The following is a 27,003-nucleotide window of genomic DNA, read 5'->3' as shown; positions in this document are numbered from 1 at the left end:
AGATTATAATTACTTGTAGAAGTGCACACACATTACGTCTCAGGGAAATTAGAATAAAACGTAGTGAAAAGTGTCGCTTAACATTACGGTTGTTGTTATCGCGTACAATACCGCGTATACGAAGGGACGCGTATTTTTATAGGGTGTACGATCGATCACGAAATTACGCCGTAAGAAACATTATAGTTTACGGACAGTTTAAGTCTCTCTTCGGCTCTGTTGAGCTTCCCTCTCCCGATATTATGTAAAGTCGCGGAGACAGAAATAAGTATTATCCGTAAAAAAAAAAAGAACATTGGCAATGCAAACGGCCACGCGATAAAATAAGAACTGCCTCGGCGACCAATATCCGTTAGTATTTACCGTGGAAAAAACCTGGGCGAATAAACATTAATAATTAATATCGAATTTGATTGATCGATATGACGACCGGGAAAACTTTCAAGCGACTAATTAAAATGCGTGTACATTAATTGCAATTAGAGACAGTAAAGTTATAAAAAGTATGGAGAGTATCTCCGCCGGTCGTAAGGGGAGATATTTCTGCGGTGAAAATGAATTAATTAAAATCAACGCGAGTAATTACCGCGATGTCATTTTCAATGTGTCTCGATGTCTAACCCGAGTGTAAAAACATTGATATCAGCGTTCGTTACCGAACGGCGCGACGTTTTATTTTGATTAACCATTGATTCAAATTTATTAATGCAACAATGAGAATACGCTGGCATTCGATAATGAGTTTGTCAACATTTCAACATCGGGGGGCGGAGCAATTGTTTCTAGATCCGGAACGTAGAATTTGCGAATTATTCCCCCGATAACCGTTTCCTAGCGGCTACCGGCGCGGCGGTCCGCGGCAGCTGTGGGGTCTATACTTTCGGGGTCTTCCCTAAATATACGATCGGTCGACGGATAATGTCCCTGACTGCTAAACGCTACGCCGAGAGAGAAAGAGAGAGAGAGAACTCGCCGCGAGACCGACCCTTTTTGCGCGCGTCGCGTCGTCTATCTACATCTACAACGTCGGTACAACTCGCGCTGCATAATGGAATCATGTAGGTCACACCCGGCGAGATGTGTGCGTGTCAACACAACGGCATCCGTGCGACGTCGCCCGTATAACCGAGCGTCACGCAATAATAGGCGTACACGGCGGCGATTTAATATTATCCGACGAAGAGAAGCGAACGTCGCCGCCGCCGCCGCCGCCTCTCTCGCGCGTTGTCTCCTCTCTTCCGCGACGGCGAACAGGCGCGATTCTCATTTCGATCCCTCGAGCGCTGACGCCAAAGGAAGCGGTTGAAAAGCGTTTTTAATCGCGGTCCCGCCGCGGGATTGACACCGAATGGATCCTTTGCAGATCAATCGACTCTCGGGGCTACGTAAACGGGGAAAGGGAAATTAAATTTACCGCGTCGACCGCGAGAGCGAAATTGAAGCCGATCTTACTCGCGGGAAAGTCGAAGCCGTTTCTTCTTCTTCTTCTTCGTAAATAGAAGTTCGCATCTCGATATCGGTTCTCGGCCATTTCCTTCAAACCGCGCGCCGGGAAAACTCGAAGCAGATCAACCCGAGGCGATGGGAGATAAGCTCCCACTTGGAAAAACTTAAATGCGACACGAGAGCGTGCCGCCTTTCCTCTCGCGAGATTACTTATGCGCAACGAAATTAGATAATTATACGGAGTTGCAACAAACAGTCAGGCGTTTTACGCGTCAGCCGACACGCATTCCCGACGTTGCACACGCGATCGCGCATTTACAAGCGCGATATGCGCGTGTAACGCGTTCCCGTTTTGATCGGGGCCGGCGAGGGAAGTCCGGAAGTCGCGTTAAAATTCCGCTCCGCAGGCATCATCCGCGCCCGCAGAATATACGCGCGCGGAATGCATACACGGGTTTATTCCCTATCTGATGAGCAGTCAATTCCCGTGAACGAGCCCTGTCGTGGCTCTTCGCTGTTCGCGCGCGCTTCGCAATAATAGAGAGAAAAGTTAGTCGAACTGTATCGACTTTCCGGAAAGCCGCGCGAGAGCCGTGTATTTTAGTAGATGACGGTACATTGTTAGTATCCCCCGGGTAAACGTTATTTATCACTTCTGGCCCACTATAATAAAACGCGATAAAATGAGACGGACAGCGCGTGTAAGTGGCTTGAATCAAACTCATCGATGACTCGATTGATCGAGTCTAATTTTAAGCAAGATTGTCGAAACATCCCTAGAGAATATTAGAATATCTTGAAGTCGCATAAACGTTTAAAGACATTTGTACTTTTAAGACACATCTTAGAAACCGATTTATGACATCTTTAAAACTATTTTAAGATGTCTTTAAAACATCTCGTTTGGAATCGCTTGTAGACATGTATGATTTTAATCAATGATACAGTTTCACCTGGGAACGAATGCCTGATTTTTCTTTTTTTTTCCATAAATAGTCACCTGGGATGATTTTTACACCCCAATTAAAAATCATTGTTATTAATTACATATTGTATATTTTGGATTGTTCTTAAAATTTATTAATATTTGAGGACAATTTATATAAATATAAATTTACTCAACATTTTCTGAAAAAGTAAGGAGAAACAAAAAAAATATTTAATTAGAAAGAAGCACATCAAGAGACACGGTAGTGTCTCGCGCCAAGCGAGACCGCACCGTGACTCTTTTACGCGAACGCACGAGTTGCGAGTACCCGAGATTTTGAGATAAAAATTACTATGATGTGTGTGTGTGTGTGTGTGTGTGTGTGTGTGTGTGTGTGTGTGTGGAGCTTTATTTTTTCGATACTGGGGTGACTTATACCCCAGTATCGAAAAAATAAAGTTTACATCACAGTAATTTTTATGTGCTTCTTTCTAATTAAATGTTTTTTTTTGTTTCTCCTTACTTTTTCAGAAAATGTTGAATAAATCTATATACATAGAGGAAAGTGCCCTATTATGAGACAGGATCCTAATATGAGATATGTTAAGCTAAAAGGCCCTATATAGGCCCTATCTGTTGATCCCACCATGAAAAAACCCCGCCATCTTATATTAGGATCCTATCTCATAATAGGGCACTTTCCTCTATATATTTCCTGCTCCCAGGTTAAATAATAATATATGTATATATGTATATGTGTGTGTATGTATCTTCTTCTTCTTCTTACAAGGAAACTCACGGAAGTGTCTCTCTCCGATTTTTTTGATGAGTTTTTAGTATGTTCTCTAGATGAAAATAAGGGACACGTATTTTTTTTATGCGTGCCCATACGCGTGTTTAGCGGGTAAAACACTTCTTTGAAAAAAAATCGGTTTTTCTCTTTCGGGCCGAATATCTCCGAAACAATAAAAGATAAAAAAAATTTTTTAAACAAAAGTTGAATGGTTTGAAGAGCACTTTAGAATAATAACAAAATAAAATTATTTTATTTTATTTTATTTTTCATTTTTATTGAAAAATAAAAATTTATAATTTTTTGTCATTGTTTTAAGGTACTCTTCAAACCATTCAACTTGTTTAAAAAATGTTTTTTTATCTTTTATAGTTTCAGAGATATTCGGTCCGAAAGAGAAAAGCCGATTTCTTTTCAAAATGGTGCTTCATCCCTTAAACACGTGTATGATGGGCACGTATAAAAAAATACGTGTCCCTTATCCAGAGAACAACATACTAAAAACTCATCAAAATCGGAGGGCAACACTTCCGTAGGTTAGTCTATTCTTTTTTTATCCGAAGATGTAGAGTATTCTGTGCTTTTTATTTTTAATCACTTTAAGTTCAGATATGCAGGGGATTAGCCCATCTTAATTCAAATGGAGGGAGGGGTACAGATAGCAGTTGCCAGTTGCTAGGTGTTCCGACCGAGTCGATGGAGGTTGACAAAGAAGATAATTGGCCGGTCGGATTATTAGAACTACGAGATACGTGTAACACTATGCAAGAAATTCAAGAATTAAAAAAATACATGGCGCTAAATTAGCTCAGTTGAAGGATGAACACGATTGCATAAACACGAATGATTGGGCAACATCAACTAATACAAATTACAAGCAAGAAGTTAGTCGCCCAGTTTCTCCGCACGAGAGTCCCGTTGTTAATTTCTCGTGCGAGGGATGCAGTTTGGAATATTAAAATTCCTGTGATCAAATGGGACTTGAGAACCTGGTTCGTCATAGTTGTGAGTCTGACGCTTTACCAATATTGTATTAAAAAATATGTGTATCTTTTTAATTTCAAAAATCGGAACTTTGTTATTTCTTTCTTTTATTTATGTACATTTATGAGCAAAATTATGATCATATAACTCAATAAGATATTATTAAAGATCAATAGTCTTTTAGAAGTTCATATGATTGCTGACAACTATGATTACGAAAATAATTATTCTTAATTAATTGAGGCATAGACAAAAATTTGAGATAAATAGAAACAGAGAAGCAATAATGTACAATATCGAAATAAATAGTGTTTTATCTTTATGAAATAGTTTAAAATTTGTTTTCATTATATGGATTTCATTGTAAAGAGTATATGTTTCTGTAAAACTTTGCAATAAATAATAATCGGATCCAAATTCGATTAAAAATTTTCGCTTTTTAGGTAAAATACACTGAGAAAAAAATGTTTTGGATTTTAGTAAATATTAGTTTGCATACAACTGTGACTTTATTTATTAAAATAAAGAAAATTTTCCTTTTTATTAGTACATTTTTTTCCTAGTGAATACACATATACTAATAAAAAGGAAAATTTTCTTCATTTTAGTAAATAAAGTCACAGTTGTATGCAAACTAATATTTACTAAAATCCAGAACATTTTTTTCTCAGTGTACTATTAATTTCACTAACCATTGATAAAGTTACTACTTACTTTATCTGTAAGGCGCAAAATTTGAATAGACTTGAAGAAAGTCTAAAATCTGATTTGTACTAGGTTCAATCTTTCATTTAAATCTCTCATTTAATCTTGGAAAAAGAAGATCAATTACAGTGGAAAAGGCCGGCGCTTTTCAAATATTTTCTTTGAAAAAGAACAAAAAACCAAGATAGAGATTGAAAGAATTGAGAAAACCATAATTACGTTTATGCGATTCATTTATTATGGTTCCTTAATCCGTAGAAAATAATAATGACAATGTACATTTCTATATATCTGTCGCTCAACAAATAAGATAATATGTATAATTACAATGTACGCGCCGCGCGCGGTCGCGAGTCTTCTACGAGAAAAAAAAGAAATTCGTTTCTTCCCTTCCTTTTTTTTCTTCTTTCTACTTCGCCGGGCGGCTCTCGGAAGAGAGACTCGCAAAATATCGTCCTCCTCGATTCGCAATGATTCACACACGAAATTCATCTAATAACAATGATCGTTTGCAGCGCGGGGGATGCGACTTATGATTTTTCTTACACTCCTTACACTCTCGCGATTAATTCGAAACGTACGAATTAGCATCATTCTTCTAATGGCAGTGAGACAAAAATTCTGCCGATAACGAATGAGGGAGAAAGCGTCGACGCGTGCGACGGTCTAAAGGGGAAAAACGAAGAAAATGACATCGCTGATTTGGGAAATAATGTTGCGACGCAAAACTGTTGTTGCAAATAGAAGAAGCGCTTCGAGAAATTTCCCTCTCGTAAATTCGGGGAATAATGTCCCGTTCCCTTTCTCCTTCATTTTCTTCCCTTAAAAAAACGCTTCGAGTCGATCGCGTAACGACTGGCTGTACAATTGCTATGCAAATCGCGAGTAAAGGGACAAAGTCAAATGAAAATCTCTCGTTTTTGTATCTTGTAGGAAATATCTCGAAATGGGCCGCTACGATCACGCAGCGTTGACAAAGGATCATTATGATTACACGGCGAAGCTGCGCCGGCGAATACTCCTCGAATTATATCGCGCTTATTATGTAATAATAACATATATTCATTTATGAATTCGTATTACATATCTTCGACCTTTTTAGTTTCAAATGATCTTTAAACGATGAAAACCAGGTGTCTAATTCTCTTTAATTTTAATGCGATAGGAATCAATTACATATAATACAAATAATTATTTTAATCGAGAATCAAAAAGTTTAAGGTAAACACATTTCTTTTTATTCGCCGTTAAATTTTGTTGACCGATTTGGTTACGAATTATAGTCAATCAGCATACTAATTATTAATTAATCAAATCCATCAATATCTCCTATTAATATTCTTATCAATTGCTGTCGGTTAATGTTCCACGAGTTCATATTTTCCAGTCAAATTTTCTTTCTATGTGCCAGAGTTAGAATTCGGAATGAGCTAAGCAATCGCTAATTAATTAATGCTACAGTGCAATCGATCCTGTATGCTGTCCATTAAAAAAATTACGACTTGGAGTGAATTTAATTTTTTTTTTTTAGAATTTATTCTCTCGATATATCTATATAACGTGTAAGTGAAAAAGGAGTAAGATTAATATCTTTTTTGTAGGATTTATGAATATCACAACTGTACAGTTCCCCCTTTTCTTTGCATAAGAAAAAAGGGCTCGATTCGGGGAGGATTGCATTCAGAAATTTGGTGAAATAGTAAACATTAATTGAGAAAGCAACAATTAAAATGGCTAATATTAATTAAATTTAATTTAATTACCATGCATTTTTATCATTCTCGTATAACTAACCTGTTATCATTAAATGTGCAATAAATAATTAATATATAAATAATTTTTCTACAATTCTGCGTGGCAGCTTAGAGCACTCAAACAATTTTCTTTAGAAAAAAAAAATCAATAAACCTATTGTATTCTATGCAGTATGAGTTTTTCATTGCTATATACGACACAATGCAAAGTCGTTTCTCTATAGCTCGCTCGGAACGTAACGAGAATTTTTTTTTATTATTTGTTAATCGCGTATAATTTGCATATTAAAAACACCAAATGATCGGCGTTGGACATTAACGGCATTGGACAGTAACGGCCCATTTATCAAGTAAAATCGAAGGATTTTAACTAAATCTCGGCGTACAATGAACAAATATTGCGTGTGCGTCGCATAACTTTTACTTCATACAGAACTCCATTCAAATTTACGCGATATCACATTTCAAAAATTTTGAAAATTTCAATGATTTCTACCATAAGTGTTCTAACAATGTGAGAAACTGGATGCCAGGATTGGAGATAAAGTAATATTGCTTTGTAACAATTTTCTTAAATCTCGATTGAATTATCATCTGAAAACCCTGATCTCTTTACTAAAACTTTTGAAATAACAATATTACTCTCCTTCCAACTCGACAGAAGCGAAACTTGTATTCTGCATTTTTTTCGTTATTGGATTAGAAAAAAATATCTGGTTTATATCTGTTGCAGAATAAAATTGCGCTCTAATTTAATATCGAAAAAATTTCGAGTAACGCAAGTTTCGCTTCTCCAACCCTCACGTATATCACACTTTCGTCCGCGAACATAGAAGCGATGTGGAACAGATGATCTCTTATGCGCAAAGGCGCGTTTCGTCCCCTCATTTGCATTGTGGACATTCTGATTCTAAACGGCGCGTAATATAACGAAAACGTTGCCGCGAATGAAACCCTCTTTCTTATTAATATTTCGTTACTACAGTATCGCGTGATCGGTGCGTTCCGTATACAATGGTATATGCAATGCGGTGCCTGCCTGCACCTCGCATCGAAAGACATTGTAATACACCGAAATACAGAATATATATATATATATATGGTAATATATATATAAACCTCTTACAATATATGTATAAGCAATATTTACAAGGTTCTCCACATGATATTTTTGACCTTTCGTTTGAGAATAGTGATTATAAGTGCTAACTAATATTTAGCTAAATTTCCTTTTAGTCAGTTAGATAATTATTATTATACATAGTATAAGTATAGGGATCCTCCTCCTACGTCCTTCTCCGTTCCGGAGTACCATGGAAAGCAGCAATGATTTTTTTTTTACAAAACGATTCCACGAGAAGAGATACAATTTGTAAGATTCAACTTGACTATGCTTATCTCACGAAGTACGAGGTCGATACAATGTATTGCGTATACAATTTGTCGAGAAATGGATTAGCCGGAAGAAAAGAAATACAAGAAAAAGGAAAGAGACCTTTTGGAAATCATGCAATCTGATATCCTTTAAGGATAGCAAAAATTTCGAAAAACAATATGCTCGATTTGACTCCAATTGAATCGTTAAGTGGAATTATTTCTTTAGTACGCTAGAGCACTTTATTAATCTATGGAACTGTATGACGCTTGGATAAGTATTCACGTACTATGGCTCTGATTTTGTACGCGCTATTTAATTTAACTCTACATGGGAGAAATATGTACGTGCGCGTACCTAAAGCTTCTTCCTACACGTTTTCTCGCTTACGATATCTCGATAGGCCCTCAGAGATTCGTTGCTGTTATAAGAATAAGACATATACTGCTAAAAGATTTAAATAACGTGGACTACAAGAGAGAAAGAGACAGAGAGACAGAGAGAGATGAGAGAGAATGAGAAAGAGAATGAGAAAGATAGGGAGAAAATGTGGCGATGCTAGTTCTATCACTATAAATCAAGTTTGATCGTGAAAAGTATCTTCAAGTTCGATATGAACTTACTGTCACATGTCGTAGGACGAGGAGGCTTAACTTCCTGAATGATCTTTTGTTTTTTAATTATGTTTAAAAAGATAGTCTATATATATCGTAATGAAATCGATATTACACGCGCGTCATGAACGATGGAGAGAAAAGGGGAGGAGGGCAAGTCGAGGGAGCGGGGGCGGGGGACAGGTGGAATTATAGCTGTTAAGAATGCGTTAGATCGATGGTACGTGTCTCGTTACCGAGGATCAAGCGTAATCTTTTCATGGGCGGCGGCGGCGGATCGAGATTCAATTCACGCGACTTCTTATGCCGTCTCTCACGGTCCCTGCTCTTGTGCTTCTTCCGGCGTTTGCGCCTCTCCAATCCCTCGACGCGCAGCACCTCGTACTCCGGCTCGTAGCTGTCCTCGCTCATGCCGCTAGTGCCGGACTCGGCTATGTCGTCCAGCACGGGTGACCGCTTCATGCGCAGCGTCAGCTTCAGCCGACCGCCGGTCCTCTCCGGCGTGACAGGACAAACTCGACATTCGCTGGAATTGCTCGTTCGCCATCGGCACTCGGACGGGGTTGTGCTTGATTTTCGCGCGCTACCATTGCTCTCGTAGGCTGTCAACCTGAAAGAAGATCCCTCCGGTTTAGAAAAGAAAATTTTATAAAGTAACTTTATAAAACCTCTCGCGAAAAATATTTAGAGATTTGGTTCACGCTTGTGTTCTAAATGATAAAAATAACTTCATATATTTATTGCATATTTACCGTTCCAAGCTCACTGCAACATCACAGTTTCCTCTTGACTGAACACTATTGGATTCTGCGCCATGTTCGCTCTGTGCTACGGTCGGAGGCCACGGTTCCTCCCGGACCAGCACTGGCGGCTCGGCTTTATTGTACTCGTCATTGCACTGCATCTCCTGCACAGGCGACACCGCTATCGAAGCGGAGGACGCGTGACGAGATTCGTGCTTGCCGCGTCTTATTATGGACAGTATACCGATATCTTCCAGGTTGCTCTCCTTTTCGCTGAACTCGTAGATATCGCCCTGGATGCCCGAATCATCATCGGCCTCCCCTATCTCGGCCGTCGCCGATCTCTGCCGATCCCTCCTGTGACTCTTGGTAGATTTATTCTTGCTCTTGCCCTTACCGTGACTCTTCAAATCGTCCTGCATACTCTCCATCAAAATCCCGAACTTGGACTTGGCGTTCGAAAGTCTCTTCTGCAACTTGCGAGATGACTTCGAGGACGCGTCGAAGGCGTAATCTTTCCGCCTGGATGTCGATCTCTTTAACGCAGAATCGCGATTGTCCTCTAAATTCATATGGCCGGTTAAATCGCTATTATAGTTCGTGATCTGTACGTTACCGAAGACCGTCGTGTTATTTCCTTCCGTAATATTTATTCTGGAGTCCATCTCCGTCGCGCATAACGTCGCCATTCCGGATCTAATGCCAGGCTCGACATACGCATTACTTTTTGTTACGACGCCCTCTTCTTCTTCTTCTTCTTCTTCTTCTTCTTCTTCTTCTTCTTCTTCTTCCTGATTCGAAACTGTACTACTATAACATTTTAAATCGTTCTCAACTTCTGCCTCTACAACTCCCTCCGAGTTCAATCCACAAAATTCGACACTGTCCGAGTGATTCGCCGCCGACGCGTCGACGATGATCGGACTCTCGCAACCTTCACTTTCCACTTCTTTCTCCACATCGTATTTCTGCACCACGATTACTTTCGCGGAGTTTATATCGCAACATTCGTCATCCGATCGAGAGCTCGTCTCGTGTAAGATGTCATTCTCTCGAAAATCAGCCCGCAACATTTTCTTTTCTTCGATTGACGACGGCGACGAATCATCGTCCTCAAACTCGTAAGACGACTCCTCGTTCGGCGTATTGCGATCGTCTTGCTCGTCCGTCGAAGAAAGCCGATTGCTACGAGACTTGGAACGTTTGTTAACGCAATTAACCTGATCAGCCGCGCCACAAGGATCGTTCTCGGCTTCCTTGTGCCGCATAGGCGACGAGTGATGGTAGTCCCTCGAGCGACAGTTCGTATCCTCGGGAATCAATTCCGCGGTATGTAAACGTTGTACATAAGTTTGAGACGTGGAACTTAATCGGATTGAATCACAGGCATTTGTACTATAATGTCCCTTTTTGTAACTGGAAGAATTAACGTTATCTACTGTCTCGGGATCGACTTCCGCGATGAGATCCGGTATTCCCCGTTCATCCTCCGCAGAGTCGCCATCACCGTTCGATTCACCAGTGTCCTCTACCTCCATCAGTCGCAGCGGACAGGCATTTTCGTTCGATTCCTCCGCCACGGTGCGCTGTCGCGGCTGCTCCACGCAAAAACCGTGGTCCATTTCCGATGCGTTTGGCAGATGATGCTTTTGTAATTGCGAATACAAATTCTCTTTGTTCACCGGTCTGTCGGAATCCTCCTTTCGATGACCGATATCCGCCACTTCCGTGTCTTTCACAGCGGGATTACTGAGACAGGACGACGCGGACCTCACCCCGACTTTCCCTTTTTTCGACTCCGTTCTCTTGTGAAGTCTACAAAATAAAAAATAAAAATTAATTTGAAATTAGAATTTATTACTTCAGTGTTTACAGGCAAGAAGGAACAATTAATTTAAAATTAAATTAATAGAAGAAAAATATTTCATCGCGCGCAAGAGCCTAATAAGCTACCTGGACGCTCTGAGCGATTGAGTGTTCTTGATGATACTTCCGTCACCGGTATTGCCGTCAAACTTGCACATCTGTTTGTTACGGAGACTCCTCGTGACGGAAGTCGCGATTGCAGAGGGACGAGTTTGCAGCATATTCTCGCCGTTGTTGATCGCCGGCTGCTGCTGATTAATGTCGGAGAAACGGCAGCCTTGCGCGATCAGCTCGGCGTCGTACTTTGTAATCCCTTTGCGTCGCAGCTCCTTCATGCTGAGAGACTGCGGCGCAACCGCCGCATTTACGACCAGAACGGTGTTTCGCTCGGTGAGAGCGGTATCGGCTTGCTGTTTGTTCCTGTTCAATGGCTGCTGCCGATGTTTAGTTCGATTGATTCGATTATCTGTTTCCCTCAAACGATAACCTACGAAAATAGAAAAAAAAAGAGAAGATAAGTGAACGAAGCTGACAAACGGCCTTTGTGCCTTAAATGTCGCGTGTAGCATACCAGACGACAGCTCCTCGCCCGGCTTCTGGCTCGCGAAAGCGCCGGTCCCTCGCCTCTCGCAGGTCTCGCACTCGCAGTAACAGTTGCCATCGCCGAAGAAATCCTCCCCGTAGAAGCAGGTGATTTCCTCGCCCACCTCAATATCGCGCAACACCTTGACGCACGCCGTGTCTCTTCCCGTCGGCACAAACTGTGGAAATAATAACTCTCGCGTTTACATAATAATTCTTACGCAATCACGTTCGAATTTCGTCGAGTGTCCATTATTTACCTTGCAGTTCGCTCTACAGTCATGGTTTATGTATGCAGCTGGTCCCAACCACAATTGGGCGCAATTCTTTCGACAACTAAACATCACAGAGAAGTCATTTTTCCCAGGATGCAGCAACGCAGCTTCCTCCTAAAACCATACAACAATAAATAAAGATAATATGTATTAAATGGAAAAAAAAATAAGAAAATAGAAAATGTTTAGAAATGAGAAAAATTCCATCAAATTTTTCTTTTTTATACATTTTGCAAAGCTCAAACCTTCTCACTAAGCTCCGCTATGCAACCGACAAGGCAGGAAATTTTGTCATGCTTCATCCATTTACGGGTGGCGCATATCTTAGCACCCTTTTGTCCCTCTAGGCTGTATCTGTAGCACGGCGCTATGGCAAAGCCGGAATCCTTATCGAAAACTCGCAGGTATCGTTTGATCTGTAAAAATAAATAACTATTACACACACACACACACACACACGATTTATTGCTTGTATCAAAAAGTGATGCAAGTTTCTCGCTAAAAAAAAACAATGCTTTTTGAAAGCGGCATCAGTGTACATCTGTAACTTACGTGATTCTCCAGATTGATTTGCTGCTGTTTAGACTTTGTGTGGGGTAGCCGCGCGCCCCAATCACCACCCATCAACTTCTTGTACGCCTTCTCGTAATTTTGAGTTTCCTTAAATTCACGGATGATCTTTCGCAGCTCTTCCTTGTTCGCCTTTAACGGCCTGTACCTGTCAGACGGAATGGAATTTTAGCAAATAATTTGGATAACTTGTACGTTTGTACATTCGAATTGGTTGAACGACAGTACCTGATGTTCATCTTATGGGTGGTAAATCCTAGGTAGGGATCCAGCACGAGGGACGTAGCCAGGTCGTCATTGTCGGAGAGCTCTTTGGGTGTCATTCCACATCCTCCACCGCTGTTGGGCTGCATCTTTGCAGCACCCAACGTGCCACCTAACCTTCGCTCCTGCTTTCTTACTGCAGTTGCTGAGGCCTGAATCGACTCGCAGTAGTCCACCACCATTCTGCGACGCTGACTTTCACTGGAAAAGAAAGACAATACAATGAAACATGATGACGAAAAAAAAGAGGGCGCTTCTGCGCGAGAAGAGACTTTTTCCCTTCCCCTAATTAACCGCATTAATAGGTTAAGCAGGTTTTCCCCAAGCGGATTTAAGGTTAATGCACATTCGATGCATCCTTAATGCATTTTTAACGTATTGAAGGTTAATGTACCCCAGATCAAGCTCTACTGGGACGTCAGGCTCGGTGGTGCACCTTGCATCGCTATTGTTCCGCGCGACTTTCCGGAGCGAGCGAACCGACTCAATTGGCAAAACGCCATTAGAATCTCGAGCCTATGAATGACTCCCTATAGGTCCACACGAGCGAGAAACGGAACGTATAGGATCCAAGACGCTACGCCATACGGACGCGCGGCATTGTCCGGTTCCCGACCGACGACTCGGTCCCCCCCTCCGTCCCCCCTTCCCGGAGAGATCTAGCAACGTTTCTCGAAGGGAACGAACATCTCGCCTCGCCTAGCCGTAACCTACTCAGCTGTTACTCAGGTGTCAAAAACACCGCACGGCTCACCGAGAGCGACCCTGTATCCCTTTCCCCTCCCCGCCGCCCCCTCCGCCCTTTAAACGCACACGCCCGAGTCCCCTCGCGACGCTGCGCCGCGTCCACGTTGCTCCCCTCGGCGAACGGGAGGGCGAGGGGGCACCCTCGCGTCACCCGGACCCGAACCTGACCTGACCCTGAACCTGAACCTGAACCTCCGCGGGGGCGAACCAAACCCACCGAAACTCCACCGCGCCACCACGTCGAGGAAGATAGGGGGAGGGGAGGGGAATGTTCACCGATGCTGAAGTGTCCCCGTCGCGGGTGGGTTCTTTAAACACGCCGTCCTGCCGAACGATTCCCCGCGGCGGCGACGGCGGCGTCGCCTCGCGCTCGGAGCATTGGGGTTGGAAGATCCCCCCCTCAGAAGTCAGCGCCACGGACGAGACGAGGCCTTCGTCGGGTCCCTTCGTATCGACCAGGACGGGACACGGCAACGGCGGCGGCGGCGGCGGCGGCGGCGGCGGCGGCGGTGGCGGCCTATGGGCGGACTGCCTTGCGGGCGCGCGTCGACATAACGGTCCTCTTCCTCTCGGAGGAGGACGCCGCCGTCGTCCGAGAAGCCCGAGAACGTCGACGGCGACGGAACGCCGTACGCGAGAACACTGGACTAATGGCGGGGGCGGAAGAGGAGGCCAGGCGTACTAGCCGTGCGATGGTCTTTCTTTCTTTTTTTTTCCTCAGGACGACGCGGGGTGGCCCGTCGTCGTCGACGACGACGACGACGACGACGACGACGACGAGGACGACGCGTTACTTACCACGAGGATGCTCTCCCGAGAACGGACCTCTCGCATCTTGCGGTCGATCGGGTCCCTAAAGCTAGAGCGGCGCGGCGACGTGCCTCTCGCGTCGCGGCGGAGACGCGCTCGCGGTAGCTATCATGGCTGGGCAGTATCCGAACGAGGAGGCTCGGGAGGATCGCCACGGCACACGGCACGGCGGCACACAGTGCGACGCGACGCGAGACGCCGAGACCGCGACCGACGGACAGCGTGCACTTTCCCTCCGCCCGTGCCCGGTCCGTGGCGTGTGCGTACACTGCGTACGCAACGTGAACGTGCGATGCGTTCTCCGCGTTCGCACGGTGCCCACTCTCGGTATGTGCGCTCTCGCGACTCGACGACGAGCGACGGAGCCGTCGGCCGCGCGGCTCCGGCTCCGGCGACGGCGACGGCGACGACGCGCTCTCGACTCCGCTTTCGTTTCCTCGTGCGAGAGACGAGGGGGAAAGAGAGAGAGAGATTAGACAGAAATAGAGAAAAGTAGGAGAAAGAGAGAGGTCGGATGTCAATCGCGGCCGCGGAGCGAATTCATGTTTTGGGATGCCGTCGCGACGTCGAGTCCGTCAGGGGGGGGGGGGGGCGCGTCTCTCCGCTACCCGGAACTGCCCGCGAACCAGGCCGCGACGCCCTGGTGATTTCTTTTCTGTTTTTCTTTTTCTCCTCTCCTCGCGTCGCGACGCTCCGCTCGTCGTTGTACGAATACGATCTCGCGGAAATCCGATCTACCGCGATCGGCGCGATCTACCGTCCCGCATGAAACGATCGCGGATCGTCGGGGGATTCCGGATTCCGCTGACGGCCGCGAAATCATCGGCGTCGCTCCACAGTCTAGGGATTCGAGCCGTTATGTTTCTCTAGGGACTTTTTATGATTGTGGGACGCGACCTGCGTCTCCATGGCGACCCGCCGCGTATCCTGGGCCAGATTTTTAGCGCATGAGCGGCGATAGGAGTAGCAAAACAGTAACGTATAAATGATGGGATTAATGAGCGCGAAAATCTTGACGTTGTCACGATCGTCGAAGGAAAATAGATTAAATATTAGGTAAGTGTAACATTTATTTAAATTTGTGCGTGATGGATTCTGTTGGTAAAGGAGCTATTAAGAAAAGTAGAATTAGAAAATTTTAGAATGTTTGGCTGGATGAAAATATTTTTAGAGGATGGTTAGCTCCTCATCCTGTAGGAAAGAGATATGCTGGTATTCTTGAATATTTTTGCTAAATAAAATCTTATTTTGAGTCATCATGTGTTTTATTTGACATTATTTCAGTATTCTTTCCTCTTTCAGTGTATCTTTAATTTTATTATTGACATAGATTATTAAACTTTTTATAATTATGTATGTATGTCTGTGAATAAACATATCTTTTACTATTTTCTTAGATTCACAAATTTTTATATGTACAGGCTATTAATTATGTACGATATGTAGGGGAGACCGTGGCTAAACCGTCATTTTTTTTTCGGTGCCGATTTTTAACAACAAAATAAATAATTTTAGTTAAATATGGTATACCACTGTAAAGTGTGAACCTTTAGCTACAAAATTTATATAGGAAATTTTTGTCTACGTCGCTTTATTTAACCGGTATAGAGCAAAAACGACAACGGTGGAAAAATTGAAATCTCAAAAATGCCGGGGTTAAACCGTCACCCCCCGGGGCAAATCCGTCACACTGCATTTTCAATACATATACGTACATCTAATCTTGAAAAATGATAGGATACATTTTAATAATTGTTTTTTAAGAGAAAAATATAAAAATTTATTTAAAATTTTTATGCGAAACATTATTAAAAAATAATTGTTTTACCTATTCCATAAAACAATTTAGACACGTGAATACAGATCCTGACAAGCGCACGCATGTGTTGTGTGCCCTACGCTCGCACGCAATGCAGTTTCCCATATGCTCTGTTTATTGTCAACTTCTCTGAGCACACGCAGCACGTATTATCCAAGTCTTCGTCAGAATCCGACCGCTGCTGCTTCCTTGATTTCGATTTACGCCCACTGCTCGTCGAAGGCTGCGGTTCTGTTTGTGTGGCATTTTTTTTGGGCCGGCCTTTCTTTCTCGGCGCAGTGGCAGGTGTAGATTTTGACGTCTTTCTCGTAGCAGGTTTTTCTTTTTTTTTCCGCATGGACTCCGCCTGCTCAGCCGCCAATTCCATTTCAGGCGAGTCAGTAAGAACGGCGCTCTTTCTTCGTTTTCGTCCTTTACGAGTCTGTTGCCTCGGAGCGGCTTTAGGAAATGCTCGAATACTTTGAAGCGTCGCGCTCAAGTTCTGTGTATCACCAGGACGAGACATGGAAGAAGCCGAGGGGATCGAATTCGTTCTGGTCGGCTGCGTCGGGTTCGGTTGTCTCTGAATTGGCTGTGTCCGGGTCGGCTGCATTGAGGTTGACTTCTTCGAAATGAGCGGAAGTAGAAGGCATCTCCCTATCCGTAACACTGCTCGGCAAAAATTCGTATTCCTGGAAAATGTCCGGGTTGAATGGAGAAATTCCAGTGCATTCAAACCCGGACACAATATTTTGATGCGTTACGGCAAGTGGCAGTGATTTAGCCACGATTCCGGGGATATCGTATATCGTCATTGTTCTACCAGGATGCGACGTCATCCAGTTATCACACTGTGCGTGTACACTTTTCTTTAACGGGCCAAAGATGGTGCGATCCAGCGGTTGCATTTTGTGCGAGCAATGCGGCGGTAATGATAGGAGAATGATTCCATTCGCTTTACAAAATTCGAGACCAGCGATGGACAAATGTGATTCGTGATTGTCGAGTATCAGTAAAACTGGGGCGTCGACGGAAGCACGCACATGGGACTGGAAGAACTGTAAAAACTGGACATAATGCTCCGCATTCATCCAGCCACTTGAATTCGCTACACCTGTGCAGCCTGGTGGTCCGCCGTTAAGGAAATGTTGCTTGAAATTTTTACGAGGAAAAATAAAAAATGGAGGTAGAAAATGCCCGGTCGCTGACACCGCCATCGCCAAAGTTACGAGGGTACCTCTTTCCGCAGAAGTCACTAGCCCGACTTGTTTCACTCCTCGACGTCCGATGACTCTATTCGGTGTCTGAACAGTTGTAATTCCCGTCTCATCCATATTCCATATGCAGTGAGCCTGGAAATGATGAGAAACGTTATTTTCGACCAAAACTGGCAACATTTATTCATCAGTTAACACACCTGGAAATGATGTTTATCCATCAGAGATCTTAGCAGCGCAAAGAACCTTTCTACATTTGTTCGATCGAAACTGGTGGCACGTGCTAAACTTGTCGCTTCTGGTTTGCGTATGGATAATATTGGATGTCGTTTGAGAAAGCTGCTCAGCCAATCTTCACCGGCCATGCGAGCGGCTTCCCACGATGCTGGTACCTTCAGATTCAATTTTTTGGCGAAATCAAAGGCTAAACCACGGATTTCCTTCGCAGATAGCCCAAAGTACATATCGTTGCAATGTACTAAGTATTCCATCAAAGTCTTTTCAGTTTCAGAGTCCATAACCTACATTTGAAATTAAGACGTTGCATGAATATAAACTTTGCTGAGCAGAATGCATGCTTTTAAAAATTAATAATCGTTAAGTACTCACCGAGAAGTGTCCTTTATGTAGTACGACCACGTCATCCAAGTTTTCTATCTCATCGTTGTTCTTCTTCAACCAGCCGTTCAACGTGGTTCTCCGGACACCGAATTGTTTTGCGGCTGCGTAAGCGCTCATTTTATCTTTTCTCACCGCAAGAACTGCCTTCTTGAGTTGCTCCTTGTCGACGGGAGTCGTTTTGCGACGATACGTGCGTACCATTTCCCTTTTATACAAACTGACGCACGTGCAAGGGAAGACAGAATCACGCTCGAGGGAAACCTAACCTGAAATCGCTGTGAGCTGAAGTCGTGCGCCCGGCGCGCCACAGTGACGAGACTGCCGGACTAGCCCCGGGTGCTTACTGACGGATTAGCCCCAAACACAAGTTTCAGGTTTGATCGCCCACGAAATATTAGACATCAACGATAATGAAAAAACTACACTGGATTCGTGTTCATGTACCTCGAGATTTGGAGAGCAATGATTGCGTTCCGGCAAGACACCGCTACTGTAGCGCTACACGGATGCGTACCAGCCATTGGCTGTTCATGGTAGCGCTACCGATAATTCGTGTAGCGCTACAGTAACGGTGTCTTACCTAAACGCACTCAATAGTTGCTTTCCATTTACATCAAAACTCAGATAAATCTCACTTCTGTCTTTCTTCAACATGAATGTTGAAGAAAGACAGAAGTGAGATTTATCTGAGTTTTGATGTAAATGGAAAGCAACTATTATTGCAGATATTACAAAATTTCCACGCGCAGAAAATGTAACTTTCACCTTCCGAAAACACGTTTGCCCTCGTAAAAATCATAACACGGCAGGTAACCTCCGTTGGTCACATGGGTACCATAAGCAGCGTTTACAATGTTAATAGCGAGTTCGCACAATATACAGGTTCCGAGATATTTGATTTGACGGTTTTACCCCGTAGACGTTTTAGCCCCGGTCTCCCTACATCTTTTTTCTTGTATTAGCTACTTTACTTTACTGTATTCACCGCGAGAAACTGGGCCCAACTTTACACGCTGATCTTAGCAGTTTTCGATCTCTCTCGCGCCTTCTCGTATTAACAACTGGAGGCAAGACGCCAGCCAGAATATTTCCCATTCGTTCTTCGAGGACACAAATTCATTCTTCTTCTCTCTCTCTCTCTCTCACTCTCTCTCTTTTCAAGAATTTTAAATTTTATTTCAATCTGTATTATGTATTTATTTGTTATTAAAAATATTTTATTTTAAACTGTATAATAGCGGTAGTTTTATTGCAACTCTGTATTTTTTTCTATACTAAAATGTAAAGGCGCAAATTCTCTCTTTCTCCTCTTTCTCTCGTCGAAACAAGAATAAAATGTGAGATTTGACGGAATCACGGAAATTCTTTCAGGGATTTCTGAGGGTCCAACGATTTCTCGAGCCGAGCCTGCTCGTTGAGGACAAAACGTGAACGACAGGGCGACGATATCAATAGCTTCTTTTCCATAGAGATACATACATATATATCGCTTTGCGAGACGCTCGATTCGTCAGTATCGCTCGTTGCGCGCGGCTGGCTGGCAATCGCGCCTGTTTTATCGTGCTCAAGACGAGAGCACGTGGCCGCGCCGAAGAAATTTCCCTCCCGGACGATGACGACAAGCAGCGTCGCCGGGCCGATCGGCGCGGAAGTGGTCCACGTGTCGACGGAACGCGGCCGCGGAAGCATCAAGGACGGCGCGATCGATTTCCTGGCCGGTTCGCTCGGTAAACGTTTCCGGCTGTCTGCCACGCGCGGTTCCCGATATCTCTCCGTTTACAATCCCCGATCCTACTGCCGAGATAACATTCGAGACTTCGACCAAAACCCGACTAACTTAAACGGCAATTAATTCGACCGGCAGAACTGTCTGCTGCAAAATTTCTAAATGCATTTCTAATGTTTATTTATATTAATTGTTTTTTATGCTAGATAATATTTAATGTTTTATTTTGTGCGATTGTTTTCTTTTTTAAAGTTTTATATTAATTTTTTTAAATTAAAAGTATTTGGAAGAGGGAGGCGGCAAAATGTCGAGCTCGCACCGGGCGCAACGCAGGCTAGTTACGGCATTACTGTATATGACCAATAATTAAGGGTCCGTAACATATCTTATTTTTCAATTGTTGTTCAATTACTTACCAATGTAAATTAATTTTAATTTCGGTTCAACTCACTTTTTATATAGTTCCTAAATTCTAAGAATTAGAAAAGGATAAGTAAATTAAACCGAAATTGAAGTTAATAATATGCATTGATAGAGAAATATACATATAATTCGTTAATTTCCTAATTCGGAGCGACTCCGACCAAGCTCTGATTAGCTTAATCAGAGCGATTAACTTGAGCAAAGCCCCAGCAAATACCAAGTAACATGCAATACATGCAAGTTATAATTTCCTACTAAAAAAAATTATAAATTCTTTGTTTATTTAATTCTTTTGCATTGATAAAGACGCAAAGAAAAAGATTTAGGATGACGAATTAAATAGTTAGAAATTTTGCTGCAACTAATATTCTGGTCGAATTAATTGGGTCGATCGGAAGTTTGGTCTAAGTCACCCCTAATCTTCCTCTCTATGTGTTAAACAACAAAAGATCGATTGTTCCAGTGATGCTAACAAAATAGTACAGACTGACAAGTCGATCATCGATTAAATTAATCGGAATTTACTCGAGCGTACGCGGAAATTGCGTCATGCTCTCGCGGCAAAGCATTTCTAAAGTCGAGAGGAACAAAGTCGTGGAAGTTTTAAAAAAAAGATGCTTATAGAATTGATTGACGTAAAGATGGAAGATTATAAAGTATAAGAATAAAAAAGTTTCGAAACTTAATAATGAGAACTTTTGGAAACTTTGTTTCTCAGAGGAGGAAGTTATCTAAAATTTATATTAACATTTTCAACGTTAATAAATATATGTATAAAACCTGGATTATCTCTCTCTCTCTCTCTCTCATTGACGCATCTGAAATTAATCATTTGGCTGCAACTTGCATTTATCATAGTAATTGATTACCAAATGTTGTTTATCTGCTTATCGTGAAATTCTATAATCTACTTAATATTTAGATAAACAATACATATATACATTTGTCTGTAGTAGATTCGATGGGAAAAGATAACGGTAGTATCAGTCCTGCAATGTTATCTTTCACGTAAATACCGACTGATAAACCCAGTTAAATCGTATAATTTCTAATCACTAACGACGCGTTCTTACATTTCCTAACACTGAAAAACGAAAAACTTTGCATTATTATAGAAATTATATATCTGATATTTTTGCATGATTCGCAAACTGTCGCAATCTTTCCAAGAAAATTGTAATGTTTTATACTCGTATTCAATTCGCCAACGTTATCAAGAAATGTTCGCTTATTGATAGACCGATAAAATCTTACAAAAAATTAATATCACTATGTTAATTATCAATTATGTAAACAAGTCTAGAATTCACATTAAGATAACGGTTTACTGATCTTTACAGTAAATATATTTTAATGCACTTCAACCGTATCAAATGTGAAAAAATATTTCAGATAAAGATTACTTGTTAATTGTCAGTAGAGTAATAATTTTTGCGAGACCGTTTTTTGAGACACTATATAAAAAGATCTCTATATGTGTTCGTACACAAGCAAATTATTCTACTGCTATGTAATAGGCGGTGTAGCACTTGTCTACGTGGGCCAGCCGTTGGACACGGTGAAGGTAAAGATGCAAACCTTCCCGTCCATGTACAAAGGCATGGTAAATTGTTTTCTGCGTACGTTAAGGACAGATGGTATCGCAAGGGGCTTGTACGCCGGAACGATCCCGGCGGTAGTCGCCAATGTAGCCGAGAACTCGGTGTTGTTCGCGGCATACGGCGGATGTCAAAAAGCAATCGCTAATTTATCAGGTAAATCGTGAACTATGATGGTATAACTCACTATAATTAATCCAATTATATCAAACATTTATTTAAAAAAAAACTTACCGATCCCTAATAAAATTTGTTATATGTGAATATGAATTTTTAAGCCAATTTAATCTTCTTTCTTTTTATAGGTGTACAGAGCGTAAAGGAGCTCAGCTCCTTCAGCAACGCCTGGGCCGGCTTCTTCGCCGCGTTCTTTTCCTCGCTGACGCTGTGCCCAACGGAATTGATAAAGTGCAAGCTGCAGGCTATGAGGGAAGTTGAACAGATGCAAGCGACAACTGGCAAGGAAAAGTCCACGGTAAATAATCCGGTGAACGTTGTTTTAAATATTTCGATGGTAATTTTTTAGTAACACCGTCGTTATTTCTTAGCAACCTCGCATAGGACCGTGGAGTTTGACGAGGCAGATTCTGAGAGAGCAAGGTGTAAAAGGCCTGTTTACAGGTCTCTCGTCGACGATAGCTCGCGAAATGCCAGGCTATTTCTTCTTCTTCGGCGGCTACGAGGCCACGAGGGAGCTGCTAGCTGCGAAGGGTCAGAATAGAGATGATATTGGCTGGCAAAAGACAATGGTAGCTGGTGCGGTCGGTGGCGCGATGCTCTGGCTAGCGATATTTCCAGCCGACGTCGTTAAGAGTAGAATACAGGTACGTCTTCGACGCTGAAAAGCCGAGGTGTCGTAATAAAGCTGTAGATCTAGAGAGACGTTTCTCAATATTTCTCGTTTCTTACAACGAAATGTGTTTTGTTTGAAATAGGTGCAGAACTTGAGAACGCCCGCCTTGATAATTTTCAAGGATATCGCGCGGCAAGAAGGCATCGGCGCGCTGTATAACGGATTGACACCGACTTTAATCAGAACGGTACCAGCGACCGCGACACTGTTCGTCACTGTCGAATACACGAAGAAAGTTATGTACAATTATTTCTAAAAATCTGTTTCAACATTTCCGTGTTCTTACGTGACCTGATATCCCACGAATATCCTACGTGCGAAAGCATTTGTTCTGACCGATATGTAGAATCGTGCATCGCGCGATTTCAATGTCGCCTATATTTGTAAATATAAGGAAAATTGATGTATATACGCGCCGACAATAATGTAATATGAGAAATATTTTATATTACAAGAAATATTTTTCCTAATAAAAGATGTACAAGATATTCATTTGCGACGTGTTTTGCGCGCTATTATATAATATTGGACAGTTTTAACGCATTATCTCGAAACACAAGCTTTTTGATGTAATTACGTTTCTCCTGCGGTGATTTGTGTGCGTCCCAAGAAACATGTGATATCTGCAAAAAGAATTAAAACTTTCTTGCGTTACTATTATAATTACACTATTTAAATTATTCTAATTAAAAACATTATCAGACCAATTTTACAAATATCAGCGCCAATTGTGGTTAGCTAAATTACACAATACCACTACATTTGTATTATATAATTAACATTGTAATTAAAAAAAGGCTAGATTGCTTATAATATGTAGAATTTAATCAATGTAGAATCAATTTTTAACTTGAGACTTGTATTTTTGTTCAGAAAATTACAAAGATAGCGCTTTGTATTTTTGCGTTATCGTTCTTAGCACAGATTGATTTATTTCTCACTAAAACTTACCATGATCGGCGTGTAGCCAATTTTGGATAATTGCCTCATTTTTGCGGCTAAGGATCCAGTAGGTGTAAGACAATTCCTTATCAATAATCCATGATGACCCATGACGAGGGCGATCCACCTGATATTCGAATTCTGCTTGTTCACATATTTAATATCACTCGATTCAAACTGCGACCAATACGTCTCTGATGGTACAAGCTGGTTTTGCTCGTCTATACAGAAGACAATGTCTTGCGTCACAAAATGCGGTAACGCACGAACAACCGATATGTCCGACGTGGTGTTGAACAACTCCTGTTAGAAGGTAGAAAACTTTATGAGAAAATATACACGTAAAGAAAAAGATGATCTTTTATGCGACAATACATGTACATACCTGGCATGTTGTCAGCACGTCCGTGAAAAGTAAATTTGCCCGAGTCGAGTCCGCCGAGCCAGTCTTCAGATACAATTCGTAATATTTCTGGGATTATAAAATTTATTAATACGTATTATTTTTCATCGAACTTATACGATACGTGACAAACCATTCGATGGTAAGCGATCGATTTCTTTGTGTATGTACCTTCTCTAGAAAACTGCTTGTACTGGGTTTGAGCAATGGACCATCGTACTCGGGTACCTCCACCCGAAGGCCATAATCCAGCATGCAGTATTCACGCGAGAGATGATGGTAATTGCCAGAGCATGTCTTGTTCACGTGTTCGGGCGCCATGACAAGTTTGATCAGGTCTATAGGATATACATTTTGTGTCGTCAAAAATCCTAGAATGCGTGAAGCTACATGTGGAAACCTATCGTGGGAAAATCTCGTAAATATCTTTGAAATAGAACTCTCACTTTTTAAGAAGCAGAAAACGAAAAATATGGATTTGTAGTTTAAATAAAGCAACTTTAAAAAAATCGTGTTTGGATAATAATTACTTTGCTATCTCGGCCGCTCGAGTGGTGTCCCAAGTGGCCCTTAATTCTTCGATCACGTTCTCGTAGACGTCATTGGTTTTCGAATCGATATTAAAAATAGAGAAAGTATAAAAGAATCTTTCAAATTCCTTCAACCTCGCGGTTTTTAATTCCCTATTTAATCTGAAATTGTACCAATCGTCAGCATCATTTACCACGAATATCGATGGCAGTAGCGAATGCAGGAATAAAATTTACCTCCCGATTATTCGGTCCATGAGCTCTTTGTCGTACACGGCGACCCTTCCGCATGCTTGCGCAATGTGCGCCAGAGACATCAACGTGTAACGCGGCTCGTATGGCGTCAGAGCTTTCAGTAACTCTACAAATGTTCTGACCTCTTTAAGCATCATGCTGTATCTGGAAGTGAAATATTAAAAATAGATGTTTGCAAGTTAGCGAGTACTCGGCACGACGCATTTATCTTACCGTACTAATTTGATAATGCCCGCGATGCTCACGGTCTCCACCATATCAATTTCGTCTATGGTCCTCTGGATGATACGCTTCAAGAGGTCTTTGCTTCTGATTTTCGTGCTGGTCTTGAAGAAACCCAACGCCGCTACAGCCAGCTCGTTGATCGACAAGTCTTCCATGCAGCGTTCCAATTGGAATTCGAGCTCGTACATGTTTATAGGCGGCTTCCGGTATATATTTAGAAAGAACAGAATTTGGACCAGTTGTTGGGGACTAAGCTTATGAGGTTTATTGCCTAGATGCCTAATGGAATTCCATATATATTGGGAATAGAATTGCTGAAAGACCTTGGGCACCATCTGATATATCACGTCACAGAGATACAACATCTTTTCTCTGGGCAGCCGCGAGAAACGCACTATGCACTCTCTGTCTATCCGTCCGCAGAGATTGTTGTAGAAATCACACTTCTCCATGTGACTTCTCAACGGTACCAGGTGCTTCATTATTGCCATCAGATCGTCGTCCGTCAAGTTTTGCGTGTTCAACGTGCTGAAGGGCTTCGCGTACTTGAGCGGATCGATCTTCTCTTCGTCGTTGCGGCAAACGTTGTAGGACAGCTTCTTGACGGCGGACGCCGTCTCGGCGCTCGTCATCGAGCTCCAATCCTGCTCCAGGATCTCCATGGCCTCTTTGTTCGTCACGTAAGCGTACGTGGTGCTCGGCCGCATCACGATACCCGCGTACTTCGCCGAGCTCAGGAAGAGATTGTGGGCGTACGTGTTCTCCGGGATCCTGTCCGGACTGTTCTCGACGCCGTCCTCGTTGACAGCTCTATTGGCGACGGTGGCGGGGACCACGAACCCCTGGGCCCTAACGACCCGAGGGTCGATCCACGCCGCGCTCGAGGTGCTGCTGCGCTTACGCTTCAGCAGGGCGTTGAACACCCGATCCAGGCGGTTGCAATTGTCGCAGCCTAACCTCAACCTCAACAGCGCCGGGTACGCACCCCGCAGGCGACCTAGTCTCTGCACGAGCACGCTCATCGCGAGAGACGAGAACGGGAGGACGTTATTCGCCGCGGATGCTTTGACTGACGCGTTTGTTGAAAGGGACTCACCCTTCCATTCGATCACGAATTTTTAGGAGCAGATTCTCCCTTCCTTTCTTTTTTACTCGTTTCCCACCGGTTGGTGGAGGTTAAGTTAAGGTGCTTTCAATCCGTTTGGTTTTATAGCAAACCTCTTGCATCGTTAAAAATTTGAGGTTAGGGTACGTCACTCGTGAAAACTCTCGACCTGACATCTTGTACGTGAAATATGAATTAAACTCGTGATGATCGCACATCCATCTTGGATTTCAAACGCAATTTCTGATTTTTTAATTTTAAAATAGCTTTCCTTAATTTATTATATAAAGAAGATAATAAAAATAATGTAATAATGTAATAATCTGTGAAAATAATAGCTAATAGCAATCGCTAATATCGCTGACTTTATTTCTTTACAATTTCCATAGCACATAAAAATGGCTTCCTCTTTCGCAGAAAATAATTTCAATTGTCATAAAAACGATACCATCTTATAAAAATATTTTCTTTTTCTTATAAGAATATATTTCAATTTTAGGAAAAAGAATAATTATGTTTTGTGAAAAGTAAATAATGGATGAGAATCGCATCACAAACTCAAATCTTCAAGCTCGAAGAGCTCAAATTCAAAAAACTTTACAAAATAACTTTAATATATCCGATTAACCCTTAATTTACTTAATCTACTTAATTCAATATTTCATTATTTTATTTACTTATATTAAATAATATAAGATAATAAAAATAATAATGCAACATTGTAGAAATCATAAAATATTGCAAAACGACTTTCTGTCTGATATTAATCCTCAATTTAATGAGGATCGTCATATTAATAAAATAATAAAAGTAATACGTGCAGAAATGTAGACAGCAATTAACGCAATAAT

General features: G+C 42.2%; 3 protein-coding genes across 6 annotated transcripts; 1 reads left to right on the top strand and 2 right to left on the bottom strand.

The window, feature by feature from the left end:
• Nucleotides 1-5,071: 5,071 nt before the first annotated feature.
• On the bottom strand, nt 5,072-14,579 carry Hmt4-20 (Histone methyltransferase 4-20). 4 transcript variants are annotated; one of them, XM_071713101.1, is made up of 9 exons: nt 14,445-14,579; nt 12,864-13,100; nt 12,618-12,783; nt 12,311-12,481; nt 12,051-12,179; nt 11,780-11,969; nt 11,296-11,695; nt 9,352-11,157; nt 5,072-9,209 (listed from the first exon to the last, which is right to left on the bottom strand). In XM_071713101.1, the coding sequence occupies exons 2-9, from the start codon at nt 13,079-13,081 to the stop codon at nt 8,798-8,800; spliced, it is 3,492 nt and encodes a 1,163-aa protein (XP_071569202.1). In that variant the 5' UTR covers nt 13,082-13,100; nt 14,445-14,579; the 3' UTR covers nt 5,072-8,797. The 4 variants fall into 4 exon arrangements, with proteins under 4 accessions (XP_071569202.1, XP_071569204.1, XP_071569205.1 ...); XM_071713103.1 differs by lacking the exon at nt 14,445-14,579 and adding an exon at nt 13,923-14,023; XM_071713104.1 differs by lacking the exon at nt 14,445-14,579 and adding an exon at nt 13,864-13,881.
• An 83-nt stretch (nt 14,580-14,662) lies between these two features.
• LOC139776461 (mitochondrial ornithine transporter 1) lies at nt 14,663-23,355 on the top strand. Its single transcript, XM_071713106.1, has 7 exons — nt 14,663-14,783; nt 15,327-15,512; nt 19,464-19,819; nt 21,759-21,995; nt 22,145-22,314; nt 22,388-22,663; nt 22,775-23,355. Exons 3-7 carry the CDS (start codon nt 19,705-19,707, stop codon nt 22,946-22,948), a joined length of 972 nt encoding a protein of 323 aa, XP_071569207.1. The 5' UTR covers nt 14,663-14,783; nt 15,327-15,512; nt 19,464-19,704; the 3' UTR covers nt 22,949-23,355.
• On the bottom strand, nt 23,120-26,313 carry LOC139776460 (uncharacterized). The gene is made up of 7 exons (XM_071713105.1): nt 25,036-26,313; nt 24,805-24,966; nt 24,568-24,729; nt 24,209-24,437; nt 24,020-24,106; nt 23,644-23,937; nt 23,120-23,315 (listed from the first exon to the last, which is right to left on the bottom strand). The coding sequence occupies exons 1-7, from the start codon at nt 26,067-26,069 to the stop codon at nt 23,208-23,210; spliced, it is 2,076 nt and encodes a 691-aa protein (XP_071569206.1). The 5' UTR covers nt 26,070-26,313; the 3' UTR covers nt 23,120-23,207.
• Nucleotides 26,314-27,003: the final 690 nt, after the last annotated feature.

This window comes from Temnothorax nylanderi, unplaced genomic scaffold (assembly GCF_030848795.1).
Source record: "Temnothorax nylanderi isolate EJ_2023f unplaced genomic scaffold, tnyl_v1.0 TNYL_tig0120_pilon, whole genome shotgun sequence".
Classification (NCBI taxonomy): Eukaryota; Metazoa; Arthropoda; class Insecta; order Hymenoptera; family Formicidae; genus Temnothorax; species Temnothorax nylanderi.
Note: the sequence above shows the minus strand (reverse complement) of the source record. Positions and strands in the feature narration are given on the sequence as shown.